This window comes from Chenopodium album, chromosome 15, assembly GCF_948465745.1.
Source record: "Chenopodium album chromosome 15, dcCheAlbu1.1, whole genome shotgun sequence".
Lineage (NCBI taxonomy): Eukaryota > Viridiplantae > Streptophyta > Magnoliopsida > Caryophyllales > Amaranthaceae > Chenopodium > Chenopodium album.
Window position 1 is genome coordinate 45253699 of NC_137848.1, and position 24489 is coordinate 45278187.

The 24489-nt window shown below is 36.5% G+C and overlaps 2 protein-coding genes and 1 pseudogene across 3 annotated transcripts; 2 read left to right on the forward strand and 1 right to left on the reverse strand.

Annotated features, from left to right (window-relative positions):
* Window positions 1-646: 646 nt before the first annotated feature.
* LOC145582330 (squamosa promoter-binding-like protein 17) lies at window positions 647-6019 on the forward strand. Its single transcript, XM_081639336.1, has 4 exons — window positions 647-1299; window positions 3700-3842; window positions 3937-4071; window positions 5134-6019. The coding sequence occupies exons 1-4, from the start codon at window positions 935-937 to the stop codon at window positions 5619-5621; spliced, it is 1131 nt and encodes a 376-aa protein (XP_081495462.1). The 5' UTR covers window positions 647-934; the 3' UTR covers window positions 5622-6019.
* A 6377-nt stretch (window positions 6020-12396) lies between these two features.
* On the reverse strand, window positions 12397-17770 carry LOC145582331 (uncharacterized). Of its 2 annotated transcripts, none has more exons than XM_081639337.1 (4): window positions 17033-17770; window positions 13259-13324; window positions 13010-13133; window positions 12397-12904 (listed from the first exon to the last, which is right to left on the reverse strand). In XM_081639337.1, exons 1-3 carry the CDS (start codon window positions 17690-17692, stop codon window positions 13074-13076), a joined length of 786 nt encoding a protein of 261 aa, XP_081495463.1. In that variant the 5' UTR covers window positions 17693-17770; the 3' UTR covers window positions 12397-12904; window positions 13010-13073. The 2 variants fall into 2 exon arrangements, with proteins under 2 accessions (XP_081495463.1, XP_081495464.1); XM_081639338.1 differs by having other exon boundaries at window positions 12397-12920.
* A 1511-nt stretch (window positions 17771-19281) lies between these two features.
* LOC145581270 (protein STRUBBELIG-RECEPTOR FAMILY 2-like) lies at window positions 19282-24225 on the forward strand (annotated as a pseudogene).
* Window positions 24226-24489: the final 264 nt, after the last annotated feature.

Consider the following 24489-nt stretch of genomic DNA (forward strand, 5'->3'; position numbering starts at 1 on the left):
GTCTAACCTCCACTATTTTTATATACTTAGGACATTAATTTTTTAATTTTCTTATATCTTGTTAGTGAATTTCTATAGTTATTTACTCCACTTTACAAGTACGGAGTAGTAATAAGAGTATAAAAAAGCAAACAAACGACTGCTTGAAAAAGTTACAAACTTGGAAATATCAAAAAAAAAAAAAAAAAAAAAAATCAATTGACTAAATCTACAAGTTAAAGGGACGACAAACATAAACAAAGCTAAAGCGTACAATCTTGGTATTTATTGACACTTTTTTGATTGTTGATTCTATTTCTCTCTTTACACAAAAAAAACAGCTCGGAGCAACTGGCCAAACTTTTTCGACTTTTAGGTGTAACTCTTTACATTAGATTCGAGTCGATTTCTGTGACACACCCTTTTAAGTTTTAACTATGTACCATCTAACATATACAAATAAGTGAATAACATACGAGTAGTCAAATACAAATCTTTTTATTGACCCCGACCATTCAAGGTGTGCCATCAACCTTACCTATTGATTGTCGATTAATAGATTATATAACTTTCCATTTTCTCCTACAACAAACTTGTTCTGTGTCTCTCTGAATGACACTCTAAAAATTCAGAGAGACGAAGAACTAAGATTACTGTTGAAAGATTTAATTTTTTTTTTTTAATTTTTTGTTCAAAAATTTAGGAGAGAGAAAGTGAAAGTATATCTACTGATAACTCGAGTTGTCATGGCCCATAACAAGTCGCTCTTGTCTGCTATCTTTCCAATTCCCCACTAAAAAGAAACAAACACCACTCTTTTTAAAATCCCACAAAAACCCAGTAAAAAAAATTCATTCATTCATCCCATTTTTTCTCTCTAAAAAATATACCCACTTTCTCTCTCCTCAAAATCATGAGGAATTGGGCATAAACAAACATACTCTCACTCACTCTAATGGGTTCCAACTACATGACCGTTGAAGGGTCTTCAACAGTCTCTTCTGGGTTGTCTGATTCAATCAACGGTCTTAAATTTGGTCAGAAAATCTACTTTGAGGACGTGGGTAGCGGCGGCGGCGGCGGCGGAGGTTCCGGCAAGTCTTCCGGCGCCGGTGGTGGTGGCGGTGGGCCGGTGAAAAAGGGAGGAAAGGCGGTGTTGCAAAGCGGGCAGCCGCCGCGGTGTCAAGTGGAAGGGTGTAATACAGATCTTAGTGATGCAAAGACTTATTATTCAAGGCATAAAGTTTGTGGAATGCACTCTAAATCACCTATTGTTATTGTTGCTGGTATTGAGCAGCGTTTTTGCCAGCAGTGTAGCAGGTTTTTTTTCATTAATTTCTCTCTTGGAAATTTTTATCAATTTTTTTGACATTTTCTTTGATTTTTTTATTTTAGTTTTATATTTTTTTTGATGTTTATCTAATTGTTAATCATGGGTTCTGTTTTATTTTGATTAATTTTAGAGTTTGTTTCTGATTTTGCTTGGTCTAATTAATTATACCTGTCCTTTTCTGTGATCATAAAATTTGTTATTTATCAATCATTTAATGTGGCCAAGTCTCTGAAGTCTGAAGATTTTTAATTAAAAATATAAATATTAGTAATTTATTTTTGTTGGATTAAGTGGGGACTGATGGTTTATTGAGTAATTAATAAGGAAAACAGATTTGATTATCGTGATTTGAGGATGAGAAGTTTTTTTTCTTAAAATTAAAAAAATTAATTATGTGGTATTGGTGTTAGGTCTAATTATTTATTTTTATTTTTTTCATTCTTCTGGGGTTAGGTAATGATAGTTTGTGCTTAAAGAATACCTTATAATTTATGACATTACATTATTAGGATGTTGATGGTTGCATTTAGGAGATTTGGAATGAAAAGAATATAGCATAACATTACATTATTAGGGTGTTGATAGTTGCATCTCGGAGATTTGGAATGAATAGAATATAGCACAGCATTACATTATTAGGGTGTTGATAGTTGCATCCTGGAGATTTGGAGTGAAATGAAAAGAATATAGCAGTTGACATTGTGTTGTATTACTTGGACATTATTTAAGTGTAATCTTGGTAAGTTGGTTGAACAAGAATGGTTGTGAGAGATTGTTTAGCTTGAAGGATGAGAGAAGTCACTAAGTCAGGCATTGGTCGTTACTTGTGATCGGTCCTTGTGTAGGTTGGATATTTTCAGAGATAAGAATTAGAATTTTAAGTTTCGCTTACAGTGAAAATTGATTGTTAGACAAGGCTAAAGAGGCCGAGTATCTGGAGGTCATGTTCTGTTTGTCGCTTTTGGCTTTGAAGAAGACAGAAAGAATAACATGTTCAAAGCATTTGCTGTTTAAGAGTTCATACTACAGTCACAGTTACCTTTGGGCTTTGGCTTTATAATGCTTATTTGTCATAGTACTGTTTCAGATTCTTGGCTCCTTCCACTATTAGTGTCCCAAATTTAAACAATAGGGTAAGGGGAAAAATGGAAAACATATACCAATTGCTGAACACCCCTCCCTCCCCGACAACCCAATAAATGTTATGATTAGCAACTTGAAGTGCTTTTGCCTTTCAGAAAAGGACTTTGATGTTTGTCCTTCCATTATTTAAAAAGCTATTGCATGTGCAGTTGAATCATGGCCATGCCCATGAATCAAATTGCTTGTTACTTGGAATTGTAAAATTCAGTTAACGGTGGCTTACATTTCATTCATCTTGGCCTTCTTTCCTTTACATCTTCGAGTACAGGGTGCTGGGGGTTTGTGTTGGTATTTTCTTCTTAGAAAACATATGTATCAACTATAGTTGATAGTTCTTTGCTACTTATTTAGGGAAGCCATTGTATCATCTACGGTGAAGTTTATTTATAAAATCTATGAGGAATGATGTTATTATAGAGAGTCCTTATGTTTTCGAGATATTAGATATAGATCTAGATGTTACAGTGTTATTGATCATCAGAATATAGACTATGACATATTGACATACCTTCAGATGATTAATGTTTAGGAAAATACAAAATTCATTTGTCAATAAAGAATTCTTTCTCTATGTAGCTGGAAACTGTTATAAAGTTTTTTGGTGGAAAATATTAATGTTGTATTCTAAGTTCTAAATTGTAGTAATACCTAATTTTTGTCGTTGTTGGGGAGAATGACCAGATGTTTACAATTCTAAGTTCTAAGTGATTGTGGTATAAAGTTCTCTTGGGGTTGGCCTTCGTTTTAGTAAAGTATACTATTCATCGTACATTTTTAGTTATACATCGGCATTTTGTCATTAGTGAACATTAAAAAGTGGCCGGTGCCTTACATAGATTTTTAATGCAATGGCTAGTACAATCTGTATAAAATGGTACAGCTGTGTATAAATTAGAGCATTAGCAGTTTTTGTTTTATTTTTTATCAGTCTTTAAAATTGTCTAGTTTTCTAGTATAAAGACTAAAAATTGATCAGTTGATTCCTATTCTATTTCGCTTTTGATAAATAGTTTTTCGTTAAAGTTCAATTTTTGTGACTTTTGACCTAGTGTCAACATGTCATGAATAACTGCAGCTTTATAAAGTGATCTAGTGGTGTAACACTGTCAATTTATGTGTTGCCCTATCAACTTCAAAGCTTAATTTGACATATGTACTTAAGAAATTTTAAAAATTGAAAGAATTTACACCTTGGGTGCTTCATTCTTACAACAAAATTGTGTTAATTGGTCATTTTATCTTAGATTTCATCGGCTTCCTGAATTTGACCAAGGGAAACGAAGCTGTCGCAGACGCCTTGCTGGTCATAATGAACGTCGAAGAAAACCACCACCTGGATCTATGTTATCATCACGTTTGGGACGTCTCTCTTCTTCCTTTTTTGGTGGTGAGCCATAGTAACTTTAGGGACTTTTTAGGCATGTATATTATAACTTGTGAAGATGGCTTTTTGCTAAGAAACTTTATTCATGTCATTGCAGACAACACCAGCAAAAATGGTGGGTTTTTATTGGACTTCTCTTCGTATTCAAGGCAGTCTGAAAAGGATCTGTGGCCAGGTTCAGAAACCTCTGAGCAGGTATCTGGAAGTCAGCCCAGGTCCATTATGTGGCCAGGTGATGTAATCCTGCAATCTGTACATTGAACCTACTACATTGTATCTAGCAAGAAAAACCCATTTAAACCCACTAATTAGTAGTTACACGAGTTTTTTATCGTTTTGTTCAAAAAAATTAATAATTAATACTGCTTCTGATATTTGAATCTCTACTGATGCTCTTGTTGCTTTCATCTACTAATAAATTGATTTAATCGTATCATCTACTGATTAAAGTCTTCCATACCAATAAAACCTTCATATTTTTGGGGCATATTATTCATATCGTATTATGATTTCAAATACTGTATTAAACAAAACCCCAAGTGTATTGTAAATTTGTAATCATCCCAACTAGTGTATCGTGACCTTGTACCTGTTCTGCTTACTGAAGCGTACTACGTATTAGGTAACCCCGTCATCATTATAAGTTCATGTTCAGATTCAAGTTTGATATAAGGCTATGAATTAATGTGATAGAAACAAGTTCAAAATTTCTGCATGAAGTGTATCTTGTGGACGTCCATGATAAGATATCTCCTGTCCTGGGGTGGGGGAGGAGAGGGGGGGGGGGGGAATATTTTGTTGGGATGGTGTAGATGATTTATCATGAATGAAACATTCCTTGCATAATCTCACAAAATTGCTACTGTTGCATTTTTTTTTTTAACCAAATATGCCGTCATTTTTCAAGTTAAATCATTCACTTGCTACTTCCAAGGGGAAAAATTGTTTCTTCTATTTACTTCACTTAAACTGCTAATTTTTCATGACTTTTAAATTCTGTTAAAACTCTTTATTTGTGGATGATTGATCTTTTCAATTGTCCTTGTTTTGATAATTCTCACTATAGAGTTTCAACAGATAACAAGTACTCCCTTTGAACCATTTTGACTTTTGCACTATTTTCATATACTTCGTATTAATTGAAAATTGTTTTTTTTCAAAACTAAGATGTAGGATAAAAATTATAATGTTAAGTTATTGGATTTGTCTTAAGATAACCTGAAACATAATAAATTTTGTAGAATTTCAGAAGTCTTGGAATTTGCCTCATTTTTTTAGCATGTTGCATCTACAGGCCACTCTGAGGATCATCCTTCGAAGATGTATCTGCATGGTTCAGCTAGTGAGTCCAGTTATTCCTTCCCTTCTGGAGAATGTATCACAGGCGTCTCATCTGACTCTAGCTGTGCTCTCTCTCTTCTGTCAAATCAATCTTGGGGCTCCAGAAACAGTTCATCAGGTACTGCACTAGGTAACTCGATGAACGTTGATGGAACTCCCGTCTCCCAGTGTAATGCAGCTCATGGTGTTACAGTTGCACACTTTCCGAACAGCAGCTCATCATGGGGTTATAAAGGCAATAATGATGCCAGTTGTGGTTTACATGGTGTGCCATCTGGTCATTTGGGACTTGGCCAGATCTCCCAACCACATTATAATGGTCAATTTCATGGTGATCTTCTGATGGACCATGTCCAAGATGGCGGACGGCAATACATGGATGTCGACCATTCTAGGGCTTACAACTCAAACAACACAAACCATGTGGACTGGTCACTTTGACTGTACTTTTCTTTGCTTTGTACTGAGCAAAAGCAAGTGCTGCTGTGATTTCTGTAGAGCCCTTTATGATGACTGCTCTCTGTTTCCCGAATCCTTAAGTTGGTTATTTATTTTCTTAGGTGCGTAGCATAACAGAATGATACTCTTAACTGTTATCCGCACCACTGACTCAAATGTTGTGGGACTGAACTGATTACTTGTCCCTCTGCTCGTATTTTCTGTTTCCCTGAAAGGATCAAATACTGTTGTGTTTTGCTATTTGATCTGAATCACTGTCTGCTCACTACCCCTCTCTTCTGTATCTGTGATCTGTTTTTCCGTGACCTATGGTGGTATCAGATGTTAAAAAGCAAGTGCTTTAATCACTATTGCAACTTGATCAGCTGAGGTAGTGCTTCTATAAAGGGCCGTTTATTTATTTATTTTTGGGAAATTCTCTTTGGTAGACTTGTGTTAATTTAAATTATCAGTGGTAAAATTTTAAAATCGTTAATATCCTTGGTAGACATTGTTTTAAAAAGTTGATTCAATGGTAATCTTAATTAATATAATTAGCATTTGGTTAACCATGGTTAATGAGTCTAATAAAAAAAAGGCTGGAAGTGACTAAAATACCCCCATTTAATTACCCCCACCCACAAATGTCAAATCAGTTTATTTCTTTGTCTCCAAACGATCAGCCTTCCTTCTTCATTTCCTTGCGCGGCATTGATGAATGCTCTGTAGAAAATTGAAAGCTGAGTGTGAAATTTTTCGAGCTTTAAAATTCTGGGCTTTATGAAACAATTGTTCTGGGTATTTTTTCCAATTATTAGTGGGGGTTAAACACATTTTGAGGGGAAATTGAGGAAGGTTTGAGGGTTTTTGTTCGTGAATTGCGTGGAGTGGAAAGTTGTTTGTGCTTGACGATCTGCAGCAAAGTTTGAATTTTTACAGAGAATCTCACCATTTGTCCTTAATTGAAGCAAGGTATGTGCTTTATTTGCGTATAAGGTTTATGCATGCTCTGTTTTTTTGGTAAATGGGGTTATACATGAAATGTGGTTAATCGTATTGGTTTAATTTGGTTGCCTAGGTTGATCCAGTACTTTTTTGTTTGTTTAGGGTTAAATTATGTGGTATTATGTTGTGTTGGTATGTTATTTAGGTCAAATTCTTATTGATGTGTATTGTGGATGTTGTTTGGTTTGATGATGCAGAATGGTTGACAAAATTGTACTACAATTTCAGTACAATGGTATTGATGTGTCTGTTGTGGTTGATGATGTTGATAAGGTTAATTTGATAGACCTTATTGTAGAGTACTGGAAAATTGCTAAGCAGAAAAATATAGAAACACCAGAACACCCCACCTTTCAGTATGTGTTCAAAATGAAGCATGTTTCTTTACTTAGTGATGCTGATTTGATGAAGATGTTTAGGAATTTACCTGAAAAAACTGAGATATACATATGGGTTGGGTGTGGTGCTAAAGATAGTAAAGTTGTTGCAGCTGCAAGATCTTTAATGAGGGGAAAGCAAAAAGTGAGTGAACCTGTAGCTAATCCAGTTGTTGAACCTACAGCTGACTTAGTGGTTGATCCAGTACCAAAAGTAGTAGCTGCTCCTAGGAAAAAACTCACACCTAGGAAGAGTAAGCAACCTGAGAATGTGGAAGCTGTAGTAGTAACCAAGGCTGATTTTGATAGACATGTACAGAGTCTAAGAAAGTCAAAGAAGATGAGTGAGCTTCTGAGTGAACCTGTGAGTGAACCTGTGAGTGAACCTGTGATTGAACATGTGAATGAACCAGTGACTTTAAATTATGACCCAGATCAAACATGGGCTGAGTTACAAGCTGAATTGGAAGCAAACCCTATACCTAAGGGGAGAGGGAGGGGGAGAGGGAGAGGTAGAGGGAGAGCATCTGAGAGAGGGAGAGGTAGAGGGAGAGCATCTGAGAGAGGGAGAGACAGAGGTAGGAGCAGAGGGAGAGGCAGAGGTAATGCCTTGGAAAATTGGTTCACTATTTCCCCTACACCATGGCCAACTGAGCAAGAAATCCAACCCCAGCAAAATGACCAAACTGATGAACCAATTGATGATCAATACCAAGTGCCTCATGATATTATCACTCAAAATACCCAAGCCCAACAGTCTACATAGTCTCTGGTACCTCCTTTGCAAAACATTGGTGAGTTTGGACCTAGGGGTAATTCAGGTGAGAATCAATCATCAAATTCATCTAGAATATCTTCCTTTTTTCAAAAGAGAGTGCCTAGAACAACTGCTAAGAGAAAAGGGATTGTGATTAGCACAAGTACAAGTGGGGGGGATAGTGAACAACAAAATGGGAATCAGAATAGGAATAGGGAGGTTACTGTTAGTTTAGGTGAGGACAATGATACTGTAAGTTTGGCTGTAGTTAGTCAGGATGGTGACAGTGAAGATGATGGGTACATTCCTAGTAGAGGGGATTCTGATGAAGACATGAGTGATGAGTCAGAGAATGTGAGCTTAGATGATGAAGATGACTTGCCTAGGGATGAGTATGGGCCATTGATTGAAGACAGTTATGATCCCTTTGAGGATGAGGAATTTGAGTGTGAGAATGAACAGGACAACTACTTAACAAAGCTGTATAATAATGGTGAGGTGTATAAGGATGAGGGTTTTGGGAAAATAGTTCTAAAGCCATGGCAGCTGTTCATGGACAAGCAACACCTAAGGGATGTTCTGAGGGATTACTGCATCCAGTGTGGATTTCAAGTGGTTGTTGAGTGGGCTAGCAACAAGAGATATTGTTGTAGATGCTCTGATGTGAACTGTGGCTGGAGATTGGCTGCTTCTGTCCTTCCAGATGAGTGTACTTGGGCAATCAAAAGTATACAAAACCCAGAACATACATGTGCAGGTCTGGAGACAAGGAACAATATGGTGAATGTCAAGTGGGCTATGAGGGTTTTACTTGAAGATATAAGGGCAAACAATGATGTTCCTGCCAAAGCTTTGAATGAGTTGCTGTGTAAACATGCCATGAGAGCCATTCTGCACTCAAATGAAGACCCTAGTTTCTACATCAGTGAGTGGTTTTCTGTCACAAGGTATAAGTTGGCTTATGGCAACTCTATCAAGGCCATACCAGATGTGGAGCAATGGCCTGACAGTCCTTACCCAGAGATTGCCCCACCAACTATGAAAAGAGGAATAGGGAGACCTGCAAGGAATAGGAGGAGGGAAGAGGGTGAGCAAGCCAAAGGGAAAAGGTCCAGAACTGTCAAGTGCAGCAAATGCCAACAGTTTGGCCATAATGCACAAACCTGCCAAGGTGGCTTGACTGGTAAACAAAAGGTGGCCCTAAGTGAAAGCTCTGCAGGTCAGACCAGCAAAAAACCAACAACCAGGAAGGGCAAAGTGGCATCTGTCAGCCAACCTACACCAACACCAGTGGCATCACAACCATTAAGAGTTTCACCAAGGAAACAGAGAGGAAAGGGTCCTATCTCAGCATCACAACCATTAAGAGTCTCACCTAGGTCTAAGAGAGCTAAAGGAGGGGTCTCAGCTTCTCAGCCTGCATGATGTTTTTCTCCAGAGTAGTTGGTCAGAAAAGTGTTTGTCAAACTTGGATATGATCTGTTTCATGATGTCAATTTCTGGTTTTTTTGAACAAGACATTTAAATTATAAGTTGATGAATTATTTTCCTTTTGGCAAATCAATGACATATCAGCATTATTGAATGAGTATTACCAATTTCATGTCACAAAAAAGCTTGCAAAAATTCACAAAATTAGTACCACTTTAAGGTGTCAAAAATGATTCCAGAAATTGACAATAGTAGTACCAAATTGTATGTGTAAATAATGGAATAGGAAGAATTGAGAAACATAGTACCAATTTCATTGATTCATCATTCATTTAACAAACCAAATTACATCATTTCCATACCTATTACAAAACATCCAACTTCCACATTCTACTTCATACTAATACACCAAAATCATCACTTACAAACAACAAATAACATAATGAAATACATTATCAAAGCCATCTTCACGATTAGCTTGATGAAATTCATCAATTCATCCAGCCTTGAAGTAACACCAGCAAAACCACCTTGTTCAACTTCCAATTCATCACCAACCCTTATTATATCCTCCTCCTTCAACCACGCAAAATAATCGCACCCTCTGCACTTGTAAAAGAGTCTTCTAGGGTTCTTCGTGGTTTCTGAAATCTTCACAGCAGCCACTTGAGGGGGAGAACAGTCGCAGCGCATATGCCTAATCCAAGCAATCCTATCGTCCATGGTGATTGGCTTCAAGGAAGAAGATGAACGACTGTTCTTCATTGGCTCTTAGAGAGAATTTGGGGAAATCGATTTCTAGGGTTCTAACAAAAAGAGGGAAATCGATTTTCATTTATAAAAAAAGGGGGAATTCGATTTGGAGGGAAATCAGGTCTGTTATTAGGGTTAAGTTAGTCATTAGATGCTTAATTAACCACAGTTAAGCTTAAAATGCTAATTATATTAATTAAGATTACCATTGAATTAACTTTTTAAAACAATGTCTACCAAGGATATTAACGATTTTAAAATTTTACCACTGATAATTTAAATTAACACAAGTCTACCAAAGAGAATTTCCCTTTATTTTTTTGACAAAAGATACTATTAACGAAAAACAGTATTATAACCTAAAATAGACACTAAACAACCTAAAAGATACACACTAATAACCATACCCATAACAGGAAGAACGAAGGAAACAAAACACCGAAAGAGTCTTGCAACAAATCAATAGTTGCTGAGCCCGGACAACCAAGAAAACCGAACCACATCCCTACCATGGACCCAGAGAGGCCAAATTAACTGAAACAATCGAGATGGACCGAGAGCGCAGATCATAAACATTGAAGAGAACCCGAACTGGCAGTGACAACGAAGGAAACCCATGATGGAAATCGATGGGAGACGGAAGAACCTGAAATATGTGTCCTGTTGCTGAAGAACGAACCTATAACACCATCCAACTCATAGGAGTTGAAAAGCACATCTGCATCCTAGGAGTCTGGGAACACAACCTATAGAGTCATTTTCGTTAACGACACTATGAGAAACTGTGCATTCAAATGCAGGTTCTCTTCTTGCAACTCTACCAATAGAGAAAGCAAGAAAATGGAGGACTTTGCTTAACCCAAACATCAAAGATGGGTAGCCTCCTTCAAGATATGGATTAACAGCGATGATTGACCTTGTCATCACCCAAACTAACAAAGGGATGATAGCAATTGTATGAATGCCCATATCATCCCACAACCAAGCAACAAGACCTGCAAACCAAACCCTTCCCTCAACCACACTCCTCCTGCAAACTCCATATGCAGGGAAACCTATCCACCTGCGCTAATAACTTCACCCCCTGGAAAATTGTTCTAACCACCAGGGGAACATATTCACACCCCGACAAGGCTACTAGAAGGCCCACCAACCCAACCAACAAGGGATTGTGTAAGTGTACAACCCCTAACACCGGCTAACATGGCTCAAAAGACCACGTCAACACTTCGTTAACTTCCAAAACTAGAACTACTAAACAGAACTCTAACTCATGACCAAGCAGAGAAAGAGGATTATTTAAACATAAGAACCCAAACAACCAAACAAGCAACTTAAACAAGAACATAATAAAATTAAAGCAAACCAAAAACAACTCAACGAAAACAAGCACAAAAACAGCGTGAGAACACAAGGGGAAGACTACAAGAACCTGACAAACCCCACCGGCAGCAACCAAAACTAACACCAAGAAATCGTCAACGGCAACGCAGCAAGAACCCCTCGTTGAACCTAACCTTGGTTACACGAAGAAACCCTAGCCTTAACTTCACCTTTACTGTTGGGAATTATTTAAAAAATTCCTTTCGACGTCGGCGTTAAGAGTAGCCTTTGGTTCCTAAGTTGCTGAAATTAGCCGCAAAACACTTGACGAAATACCAGAAACCACGAACCCACCGAAGAAGATGCTCGACGCTCCCTTGAAATCTTCACCTACGGACACTAAAAAGCAAAATAAACCACTAGAAAAAGGAAAAGACAGACAGACTAGGCTCGCCGGCGACGGCTAGGCAAAACTAGCCCAGTCGCCGGCGAGCAAGGCTTGAGAAAAATAGGGGCGGTGGAAACGGTGGAGATAAGGATGGGGTTAGAGAGAGAAAGTTGTTAGAGAGAGAAAGTTGAGAGAATCTCTCCATAAAGGGCCGTTTATATAATAATTTAGTGTGGGAAATGATTTTGGCATATCAAAAATGATTTTGACACACCCTTATGTGAGAGTATAGTTTTCTATACTCTTCTCACAAAGGGGTGTGCCAAAATCAATTGGTGGTGTACCACGATCACTTTCCTTTAGTTCCCTTTTCACGTGTAAGGGACCTTACTCTTGACTACCATTTTATAAGCACTATCGATTGTCATCATAGAATCACTATAGCTCTCCTAAGTCTCAAACAAAGCATTTTGTTAGGACAATCTTTTGTTTTTCCGAATACTTGTTATGACTATCTCATCTCATTTTATTTAGAAACATACATAGTTGAAAACTTGACGCACTTGTTGCTGTGAAACTAGTAAAATACTTGAAAATTAATGCTTGCTTTTCGGATGAGGTGACTAAGCAGTTGTTCTAATTATGTCATACAGATTCCCTCTTCTGGGCCGTCTGTAGCTGCCCCCTGTTTCAATGATTCTGTAGAAGATACACACCACAGTAGTAGAACAACTCATATCTTGAAATTTTTTCAACACAGCTTTTTCAATATATTAGTAACTCTGGAAGTGCCAGTTTACAACGTTAACATCATGGAAGTGGTTTTCTAAAATGCACATGGAACTATGGAAGTGTCAGTTTACAACGTTAACATCATCAATATTCAACCCTAGTGCACAGCTGCACAGCTACAGTGAAACTTGCAGAGAGGCTGTTAATAGACTCAATTCAGTCATCCCTATTTTACAAGCAACACAATGAGTATGCATCAATAGCCAACTCACTACCAAATTATCAACAATGGCAACATCCGACGTGGGTTATATGCCTACATGGATTGCAATCCAGCAGTCCAGCACCCAATCCAGTCTGGCCACAATGTCAACCATATCACCATCACACATGCTTTCTGTTTCACCACCTAAACCACAGCAAGTGGGTGTACCCTATCTCCAATAAGCAAGGACATTGATATGACGAAATTCCATATTTTAAGCAAACCCAATCTAATGAATTGGGTCTTCAGAAATTTCTGCAAGAAAGCAGCACTGAATGGATTAAAATGAGTTGACCAGCATAAAGAAACGGGTCAAGAATTTGCAGTCACAAACTCACAACCATAATTGCCCAGTCTTACAGAAGATATGAATGAAAATTCCCATAATCAGCAATTAGCCCCTCAACGCTGTCAAAAAATCACTTCAATGGTCATCTTCGTTTAGTCCAGGGCAGTTGGAGAGGAGAGCTTCCATGGATTCATACTGAAATTAAGGTAGGTAAACTTCAGGGGTTAGCTATCAAATTATGCACCTTACTGTTTGCCTTTCTAACTGAATGAGTAACAAAATTAATATTGAATAGGCCTCAGAGTGATTTAGACACACACCTGACATCCACAAAAGAGGCAATAGCGATGTTCTTCTCTAAGCTTCTCCAATAACTCCAGCAAATCCTGTATCAGATGCACCAGAACTGTCATTTAGTGAATTCATATAGTAAAAACGAAATAACTGTAACACACCATCATTTCATTTCAGACATAAATGAGGCAAGAGGGAAAAAAATTCAGCCATATATTTTTATCAATTGCAGACATTAAGAATCATTGCGGCCCTGGTAAGTAGCACTCTCAGGCCCTCAGCTACATGTGAACAAATTTTATCAATTGCAAACATTACGATTCATTAATGATAATAGACTTTGTCACACAAAAAAAAAAAAAAAAAAATGATAATAGACACTTTATCAAAAATTATACTTCGGAGATCACTGAGATCGGTATGCAGAGCCAAAAGAGTCACAAATGCAAGCTTCAGGCATAAATTGAAACTCAAGTCAATTTAACACAATAAAATACTCAAATTTCAGGCATGAGCATGACTTTTCTTTCCACAACTAGCCACACCATGGCTTGTGGCAGTCAGTAGAAAGATATGGGAGTCAAGAACAAAGAGTAAGTTAAAAAGGCTATTCAAAAAAAAAAAACAAAAAAAGTTAAAAAGGAAGATGCAGGAATCCATTTAAAGCAAAATCTAAGGGTGTATTATCAATTTAGTTCTTTTTTAACCATTACACTTTTGAAAATTGTATTTACTTATGATTCGACTCTCGTACTTAAAAGTTAAAACTTATTTAGCCAAAACTTATTCCAAACTAGAAAATATTTTTCTAGCACCATATAGTCATGGACTAACTTTCCATTACACCTATTAACAAACTGTAAGCTCCATCCAAGTCATAATACAATTCATTAATTCTATACTAGGGTTGTCCCAAACTAATTATCGTCTTTCCCTGACTATATCATGTCACTCTCCTTTAATGACTTCAACCTAACAACCTTTTATTACTTTTGTGGGATATTATTTTAATAAAACTCACCCAATTGTCAAAGGATCATTAATCTACAACGATGCATTTAACCTTTATTTTAGCATGGCGCAAATTAACTTCCAATAACAAGGTGAAAACAAAGTAGACTCAGAAAATGACCTAACCGTTGAAATTAAAACACGCTTAGCCATCATCAAAATTCAAAGTTGTCTGAGTTATGATACAAATTGTTCCTGCAACATAAATTAGGAGGACTCACAAATCTAGTGCAAGTGCTTCATATGCTGCTTGAAAGCACTTGAACAGGCTGAAAATCTATGTAGCTCACTACAACGGGCAACGGCGCTTTGTTTAGTCATAACCAAGAAAGGCCAAAGCTGAATATCCATAACCCTCAAGAAAGTGTAATAATCACATATTTTCGAGGCTTGCCATTTGTCTAAAATCAGAACAGTAGCATTTCTTACACTGTCAAGGTTACTTTTTTTTTTTTTTACCCCTAAATAGAGTGGTTCCCACATCATTTTGGGACTAAGGCTTTGTTGTTGTTGTAAATATAGTGGTTCCCCCGTATGTAGCCAGCCAATCATTACAAAAACCTCTCCAACAAAGAAAGACTTACCTTAAATTCATTCTTTCCATTTCAAAATCTAGAACTCAATTAATAATCCAGTACAAATGAGTGTATAGATTATAATAAAATAATAATAATAAAAAATAAAAAGCTACTTGCCAAAACAAAATATAACTTATGGCCTAATAAATATGTAACTCAAGACTTGGGTACCCATAACCCATGCCCAACACAGCCATGTCTCCAAGTTCCGACTTGGCTATTTTGTAAAAACTTAAGAACTAAATGAAATGTCTAAGTGTCCTATACCCCTATCCATGTCCGAGTATCAAAGGTCCCATACTTGAGGCGAAATAAAGATTCCAAGTAAAGTAGTATAACTCAAATATTTATTTAAAAAAAAAAAAAAAATCTATAAGAGGAAATACTCTACAAGAAACAAGCAATTCTTTAGCTACCACATCAAACTTGCCAACTAAAATGAAGAGTCTAAGTGTCCTATACTCCTATCCATGTCCGAGTATCAAAGGTCCAATACTTGAGGTGAAATAAAGATTCCAAGTAAAATAGTACAACTCAAATATTTATTTAAAAAAAATAATAAAATCTATAAGAGGAAATACTCTACAAGAAACAAGCAATTCTTTAGCTACCACATCAAACTTGCCAATTCCTTTTTCTAGTAATTGGCATCATTGAAACCATAACCTATGTCTTCTAGAGCAGATCCAATTGTTCATGAGTTTATGAAATCATACATCTCAAGACCAGCCTGAGTCTTACCATATCCATTAACATTGGATATTTTGGAGACATGACCAGGTAATGATGAATGTCAAACTATGACAATCTCCCTAAGCTTTGGGTCACAACTTGAAAGTTGAAACTCAACTGATTATATAATTTATAACTAAACCCTAACAATAGATTTTACAGGTGTTATGATTCCTTCCATTCTATAAGATACAAATATATACATTAGATACGCTCCCAAAAAAAAAATGCATAAATGAATAAACTATCTTGTTCTAACAATCATTTCTCTCACATGACTACATGAGACATGAAAATTTTTCACAGTGATGAACTAGATACTCTGATGTCTACGAAATCCTTTCCCTGCATGTGGTTCCCGCCACTTTACAGTTTACACCCTCACATTGATGGGAAATTTAGGAGAGGAGACAAGACATAACATGCATTTCAACTGAATGACACCAGAGTACCACACAGATTAAAATCCCCCATCATCATATAACCATAAATTTTAATCCTCCGGGCCATGAGTCCACAGCTACAAACCATGTATAAAGCCACAAAAAGAAGCCACAAACCAAACTCTTTTCAACTGAACCAGTTATTCATTAAATAAAAAAGATGGATCTGTTATTTTTAATAATGAAAAATCAAATGAATCAGTTATTCCATTCCCTTTCAACATCTAACACAGAACTAAACATAGCATATGTCATTAACCCAATAACACATGATATACTCACAAAGTATTCTTCAGGATCCAACAGTCATAGATAGAACCCGGTCACAATTCACATAACTCCATGTGTAGAAATTAAGGAAAAATTCCAAGTGAGATTTGAGTAAGGATATCAGCAATACAATACAAGAATACCTACATAAACCAAATCTCTTATAGTCTTCACCCAACTAAGCTTATGAAAGTGAAATAACAAATTCCCTGCAAGATAGTAATCAATATGGCAAATCGGCTTTCACCAGAACTAAAGATTTCTGTACACTTAAAAGTGGAGCGTCATTGCACATATAATGTTCCTAGCTTAATAGAACAAGGATACAAGTATGATAGAAGAATACAGATCCTAACAAAAACAGATATTACCTTGAAAACATTAAACCTCAAAGGTCTTCACCCATTTAATTTCATAAAAAAGCAAACAACAATGTCTAAACAACATCAATTTAGAGGGTGAATGACAGCCACACGGCAATAATTTGCACCAAAAGGTCCTGTAATATCATTGCAATTTCGACTCTGCAAACTGGCATTCAAATTTTATTAAGAAAACAAAATATTGGCAATACCAAACAATATAAGATTACAAATTACTCCACTAAGATAAATCACGAATACATTGAACCTAAGATGAACACAATTCAACCATTTCCCATCACAAGAAAATAATCATTAAACACAAACACATCAAAATGCTAGTAAAAAACACAGCTCAAAATTCAAAAAACTAATACAACAAATACAGTTCCAATAAAATATACCTCTTCAGTAATCACTTCCTCCTCCTCCTCCTCCTCATCTTCCCCATCATCACCTTCCTCCTTCTCCGGCTCAACCGCCGGCTCTCGATTCTCCAACTGATCAAGCGCCGCCTTCGCCTTATTATAGTTAATCATAACCCTCTTACTCTTCCATTGCATTTTTTGTCGAACCCCGAAATCCTCCAACATCACCTCCTCCGTTTTCTTCTTCCACACTTCTTTAACTTTCTCTCTCTTCACCCTCTCCTTCGCCGGATCCTCCCGCCCAATCCCCGCCCTCGACCGGCGTATCTCCAACCCAATTGGCTCCTCCCGACCCACTGAACCCTCCTTGCCTAACCCTTTTCCTGGGGTATACCCCATTTGTTTCAGCAATTTGAACCCAATATTTGATTGAGGAATCGCTGATTGTAGATTTTCTAGGGTTTTTTCATCTTCTTCTAGCTGTTTTCGCTCTTTCTGATGTTGCCATGATTGGAATTTGGGTTTCTTCTTTGAGGGTTGTTGCGATGAATTGGGTAGGGTTTTGGGGGCGAGCTTTTTGGTTTTGGGAGTTTGAGAAGATTCGGTTGTAATGAACTTTGAGAGATCTCCCATGTAATCTTCATCTTCTTCTTCTGGTGATTTTGGTTTAGCGTTAGTTGCTTCTGTATCCGCCATTGATGAGAACTTGCGAAAGGTTAAGTGTCGGGTTGTATAAGAGGTTTACAGCGAGCCCATGGATCTTTTTGATAAACGGTTTATGTTTATTTGGGGGTAAAATCGTAATATCATACGTAATATTTATACTAAAACCGCTACTTGGTGTAAATCGCTATTCTAACTTTTTAAGTACTTCTTCCGTTTCGCATTAGTTGCAACGGTAGATTTGACTTATACTTTAAGAAAATTATAGACTAAACTTATACGCTGGAAACTACAAGTTTATGTTCGTGATAAACAAAAATTGTTTATCTAGTGATATTTTCGTAAATAAATTAACATAACATCTCAGTTAGCATGACATTTTCGTAAATAAATCAACAAAACATCCCAGTCATTATGGTATTTTCGTAAATAAGTCAACATCATTTAATAAAATGCGGGTCCCACAAATAAAAACTCTAAAAATATTTTAAGTATTTTTGTTCGATCTTCTAATCCACAATCAATAGTATACTCGTAATAACCCTAAATTTCAATGTCCACCACTACTAGATAAAAAATAACAACTACTCAAAATTGTGACAACAATTAACTCTAATAAGTAATAACACAAACTTAGTATAAATTTTAAGTGCGTCATACAAACTAGCTCACTTTCTTTCTACAATAATACAACTAGTGACTAGCACAACTAAAAACATGTAAAAATCACCAATTTACACATTACATTTTGATAGTTAGTTACATTTAGCAAAAGTTTATCAATCAACCAAAATATTTCATCAATATTACTCAAAATATAATCACTCAAATGCAGCACATAAAGACATAATTCTAGAAGTTGACTCCACATTCCTCCGTCTTACAATATAAGCTGACCTGGCACCTTTCTCTGGGCCCACCCATAAAAACGGTTACAGCAATTAGATTTCCTCCGGCTTTCTCTCTCCTCTGTAATAACAAACACTCACACTCCCATTTTCTCTCTCCTCTTTCTCTCTCCTCTTTCTCAACAACTTCAACCTTAACCGCCATTGTTACTCAAGCTTTTGCGCTATTCTTCGTCATTTACTCCATTTCTACTACTACTGCAATTTCCGAGTACTTCGCTTAATTCAATCATTCTTTGGTAGAATTTCATTTGTTCGTTCTCAATCGAATTCATAGCTTTCTTCTTCGGTATGAACTTCAATTTTATTTTTGTTCTTTAGATTTCTTGTGATATTCGATTGTTAATGGCGTTTTTCTACTTATTTTGATTTATTTATGTCTATTTTGTTCTTCAATGTTCAGCTTAATTTTCGTTGTAATTATTGACATTTCGAACTCTATTTTTTTCCGTAAAATTGGTTCAGCGTATATTCGAATTCATCTTCATTCATAGATTTCTGATTAAAATCTTGTTATTATAATGTTTTTTCTGCTTATTTTGATGTATTCAAGTACAATTTATGCTTTGGTTTTCTGCTTACTTGATTCTTGAATACTGGAACTCTGTTTTTTGGAAGATTTTTTTGATAATATTTTCTTGATTAAGAGCTACAATATTTCCTCTATTTCTTTGATTTCTAGTGGAAAATTGAATTTCTAGTGGAAAATTGAAGATGGCGTTGTTTCTGCGCTTTTCGAGTCTTTGTTTACTCGTGTTCGTTTCGGCGATACTCTCTTCCGAAGCTGCTACTGATCCAAACGATGGTAATTGCTCAGTCAGTCTGCAAATTATTCATACAATTTATCTTGTTATTTCTGTATTTCGTTGTGCTTCTTCAGTTGCTAGTATAATAAGAACTTAGGAATTTGAACATGTTTTGTGAAAAAATAGATATGATCCGAGTAAAAGAATAGTACTGTGTTTGTTAGTTATTGATGTTTATTAATAAAATTTCATGAATATATTGTGATTTACTACTATCTGCAGCGTCATTTCAGTCTTGAATAGATTATGAGTTGAGTGTAATTTCTTTGAAAATTGGTCTAAAGTACATTTGGTGTATGAAATTATGGAAGTATTAGCTCTTTATAAACGAAGTATAAGATTTGTTTTTCCCTGCTTAAGGCGATTATACTTGGTTTTCTATGTACTAGCGATGATAGCCGACTTGTATTTAATTTCTAAGGTGAATTCACTAGCTTTTTAACTATGATAATTCCAAATGTTTTGTGAATTGTCCAAGTTCTATGTTGAAGACAAACTTCTGTGAGCGAGTCTATAACAAATGACCAATGTATTTTGCAATTGTGATTTTAGTTCCTTGTTATATGGCTTGGAAAGATTATCAAGGACTCAATGAGAGGGGATTATAATCTGATAATATGAATGGAGAATTGTTATTCAAATACATTCTGTAATGCTGTTACAATATTTAGGTTATCAGATAACTTTCTGTGATTATAAAAAAGTTCAACTAAAATTTGTTTGAATTGAATGTGAACGTTTTATTAAATGCAGCTTTAGCACTGCATGACTTGTACAATGCCCTAAAAAGGCCAAAGCAGCTTAAGGGTTGGACGGCAGAAGGTGGAGATCCCTGTGAACAATCTTGGACTGGAATCGAATGCTCTGGCTCATCGGTCATACATATGTACATCCACTCAGTTCCCTCTACATTTCTCTTTGATGCAAATTTGTTAACTGTGTACTAATGCTAACTCGTCCTGTTTGTTCTCTGCGATGAAGCAAACTGCGTGGACTGGAGCTTGAGGGATACCTTGGTGGCCAGCTTTTCAATCTCCACAGCTTAAAACACTTGTAATGGGCCTCTACTTGTTAATGAGCTTGTTGTATTACTATTTACTAGTGTATAATCTTTTCTGACTTCTCCTTTGCAACACTAGGGATATTAGCTCAAATCAAGTAGGAGGAATGATCCCAGATGGCCTTCCACCTAATGTCACCTACTTGTAAGGCCTATTCTGTCTTTTTTTAAAGATTATATGAGTTATAGTTATTGAATGCCCATGAGCCTACAATTCCTTCTGTTATGTCATGCAGGAATTTGTCAGAAAACAAATTTTTACTGAGCATTCCACAGACCCTTTCTTTCTTGAGACACTTACGACATCTGTGAGTAGCTTTGCTTAATTCTAACTTGAAGGTCTATTCTGTCAGTTTGTATTACGCTGGTCTGATAATAAAATAACATACATTCATTCTTTGGTAGGAATCTCAGTCACAACATTTTATCTGGACCCATTGGAAGTGTGTTCAAAGGTCTTGACAACTTGAAGGAAATGTAAGTTGCCTTAACACTATATATTCATCCTAGCCTAAGTTGCTGGTTTCAATTAATATAGGATCATATATGCACATAATCTAACAGCGCCAATTGTTAAAATCCTGCATGCACATAATAAGACAGTACAGGCATCAAATAACATTTCTTGTGTGCATATTATTGTTTCTCCATCTTATTTTGCATATTCTAATCATTGACATCTTTATACTTTTCTTCATTTGGTGTAATCATTGTGGCTCAATCACTAGGAATCTGCTAATGCCGATACTGTTCATTTGTTATCCTTATTGTTTAATATTAATCTACTGCTACAGGGATCTATCATACAACAAGTTCAGTGGAGATCTACCGAGCTCATTTGCATCTCTGAAAAATCTTACCAAACTGTAAGTTCGAACAAATTCTGTAGAGATGATAACCAGACCCGGTCATGTTTAAGATCTATCTGTCAATGCCTCTTCAGTGTTAAAATCATCTTAGTTAATTGAAGATATGAATATCATGCAGGTATCTGCAAAACAATGAACTCACTGGTTCAGTGGTATACCTGGCTGACCTAGCATTGATTGAATTGTGAGTCAAATTTTATATATGCAATATGACTTATTTGTGATTTTCTTCAGTAAAATTCACATATCAGTGGCTACGATGTATTTCCAGGAACATTCAGGATAATCATTTCAGTGGCATCATCCCACAGCATTTTCAAACCATTACAAATCTATGGTAAGAGCCTAAGAGGAGTCCCTAATTAGTTATTACTATATCAAATTTCACACTTAATATCACTTCATCATTTTTTTTTAGGATTGGAGGCAATAATTTCAGTCGAGTTGCCTCTTACTCTCCATGGAATTTTCCTTACGATAAGATCCCCAGTGAGCAGAATATTTCTAGTCCGCCAATAGCTGAGTCAAGCGCCATAGAAAAGAATCCTTCTAGGGGAACACAACAGCAGCACAAGAGAAAGGGGAAGGCCTTGGGAATAATAGCTTTAGGAGTTGGAGGAGCAGCCTTCATTTTAACTCTTCTGGGAGTTGCTATTGTTGTCCACATTAAGCGAAATCATACTGCTGAGCCTGAAAGCTTGAACAGCAGTCGTAGGTCAATGTGCTCCTTTCCAGTTAGTTCAAATGGAGGTAATCATATTATTTATTATAGAGAATTCTATTCCTTTCATAATTTCTTTCCTTAATTCCTTTCACACTGATTTTGCATTTTGCTCCGGCATAGCATCTACTGTAGGTTGGTGGAAGCACTGATTTTGGTGTATATATGTTTCTAACTTCAGAACTTTAATTCTTGTTACTTTTTTTTTGCTCGTAAGCAGATCATTCTTCTGGGAGATATGAAGATGTCCCACAAAATTTGTCATTCACCACTCCACCTGTGGCCTTACCCAGACATACATCTGCTGTTCGTGTGTCCACCAAGGGAAAAGTGCCCCCAAATGCAAAACTTTACAGACTATCTGAACTCCAGTTGGCTACAAATAACTTCAATGAAGAAAACTTTCTTGGAGAAGGATCGCTAGGTTCAGTTTACAAAGCAAAGTTCCCTGACAGCCAGGTGTATTTTAGAGTGCTAATTTAATCTTTTCAAATTAAGTTAAGTCTGATGATAAGCTGATTCAAAATATCCATGCTCTTGGTTTTCAGATTGTTGTTGTGAAAAACATAAACTTGGTATCTCTGTCTTTCCATGAAGAAGAACAATTTTTGGATGTTGTTCGTAGCATATCTCGTTTGCAGCATCCAAATATAGTATGTCTTACTGGCTACTGTGTGGAGAACGGACATCACCTTCTTGTATATGAATATGTCAGAGATTTGACTCTTGATAAAGCTCTTCATTGTAAATTCTTTTTGCCACTTACCTGGGACCTCCGTATTCAGATAGCAGTTGGTGTGGCAGAAGCCCTGAAGTAAGCATCTTTGTAGTTCCTTGAAAAAAATACAAAGATCACTCTCACCTGTGCTGCTATGTTATCTGCTCTCTTATCTCACTGGGATTTTTTATTCAATGTCAGTTATATGCATTCCTTGTCACCCCCAATTGCACACTGCAATCTGAAAGCCGCCAACATTTTGCTTGATGATGAGCTTAAGCCTCAAGTAGCTGACAGTGGACTTTCTATATTGAGGCCTCTCACCAGCAACAGTGTCAAAGTCAAGGTAAATACAATATTTTTACATAGATAAGTGGTAATGACATTGCAAGAGTATACACTGCATTGACCTCCCAGTTTCGCTCACATCTTGTATTTCAATGCTTGCAATTCTCCAGTTCCCAACGTGTGGTTCCGAAAATATTATGGTCATTAATTATCACTGTCTTTTACAACTGCGATAAACAGGCTGCTGAGATGGCTATCAATGACAGTGGCTACATTCCACAAGAATATGGGCAAACAGGAATAGAGAGCATAAAGACTGATGTATATGCCTTTGGTGTCTTGCTTCTGGAACTTTTGACCGGAAGAAGGCCATTTGACAGGTTCTGTAACTGCTTTGATAAATTTATATCACACTGATGGATATGTTCTGCATCTGCTAACAAAATTTATCATTCCTGTAACATCGTGTTTCAGCTCTAGAGCAACAGAAGAGCAATGTTTGGTAAAATGGGCTTCACATAGGCTTCATGATTATGGATCTCTTGAAGACATGGTTGATCCAATCCTAAGAAGATCAATCTCTGCAAAGACTCTCTCGAGATGTGCTGACATTATATCTTTATGTGTTCAGGTAAAAACTTATCCAGAACAGATTTGAGGCATGCTCAAACCTGGGTGCTTTGGCTTATTTACTAATCCATAAAAATATTATTTTGCATTTTGAAAAAAGCCCCTTTGAAATTTAGAATAGTTTTCTTATTTTCCCACATGATAGGAAATCAACTAGCAATTCTTGCAACTTCTCCCCTGTTTGAAAAACCAAAACCTGTATACATCCAAAATCATTTCACTGTAGTTGTTCATACAAAATTCTACATGCTCATCATCCGTAATTCTTATGACCACCCAAGTAGTATGTGGACCAACACATGCCTCTGTTCCTTAATTGTTTTCTTTGCATCTGTAACAGCCTGAAAAAGAATTCCGGCCACGAATGTCAGAAATTGTTGAAGCTCTTATGAGAATCTTGCCAAAGCCTGGGGCAGATGTTGTAGAAGGTGATGCCTTTGAAAGATCTTTCCGGTCAACTAAAACTCGTTTTTCTGAACTCTCCTGAGAAGCTTCATGCCTGTATGAATTGGTCAGACCAGAAAATACATTGTTGCAGCAATGCCAACAACTGCCATTCAACTTAGAGATAGGAATATAGGATGTGCAAAGCTATTATCGTTAACAGTTGGAGTCTTATTGTATGGTTCAATGCCTAATATGGCGCGGTTACACTGTAATACTGTGAATCCAATGCAAGCTAGCATTGGTGAGTTAGGCTATAACTGAAAAAAAATAGGCACAGAGTAAACAATAGCTCATGGTTTAACAGTTTCTTATTCATAGGTTCAGTTTATTTTTGTTCAAGGTTTGTTCTCAGCAATGTTTGATTTCAAATTCAGATTATGTCG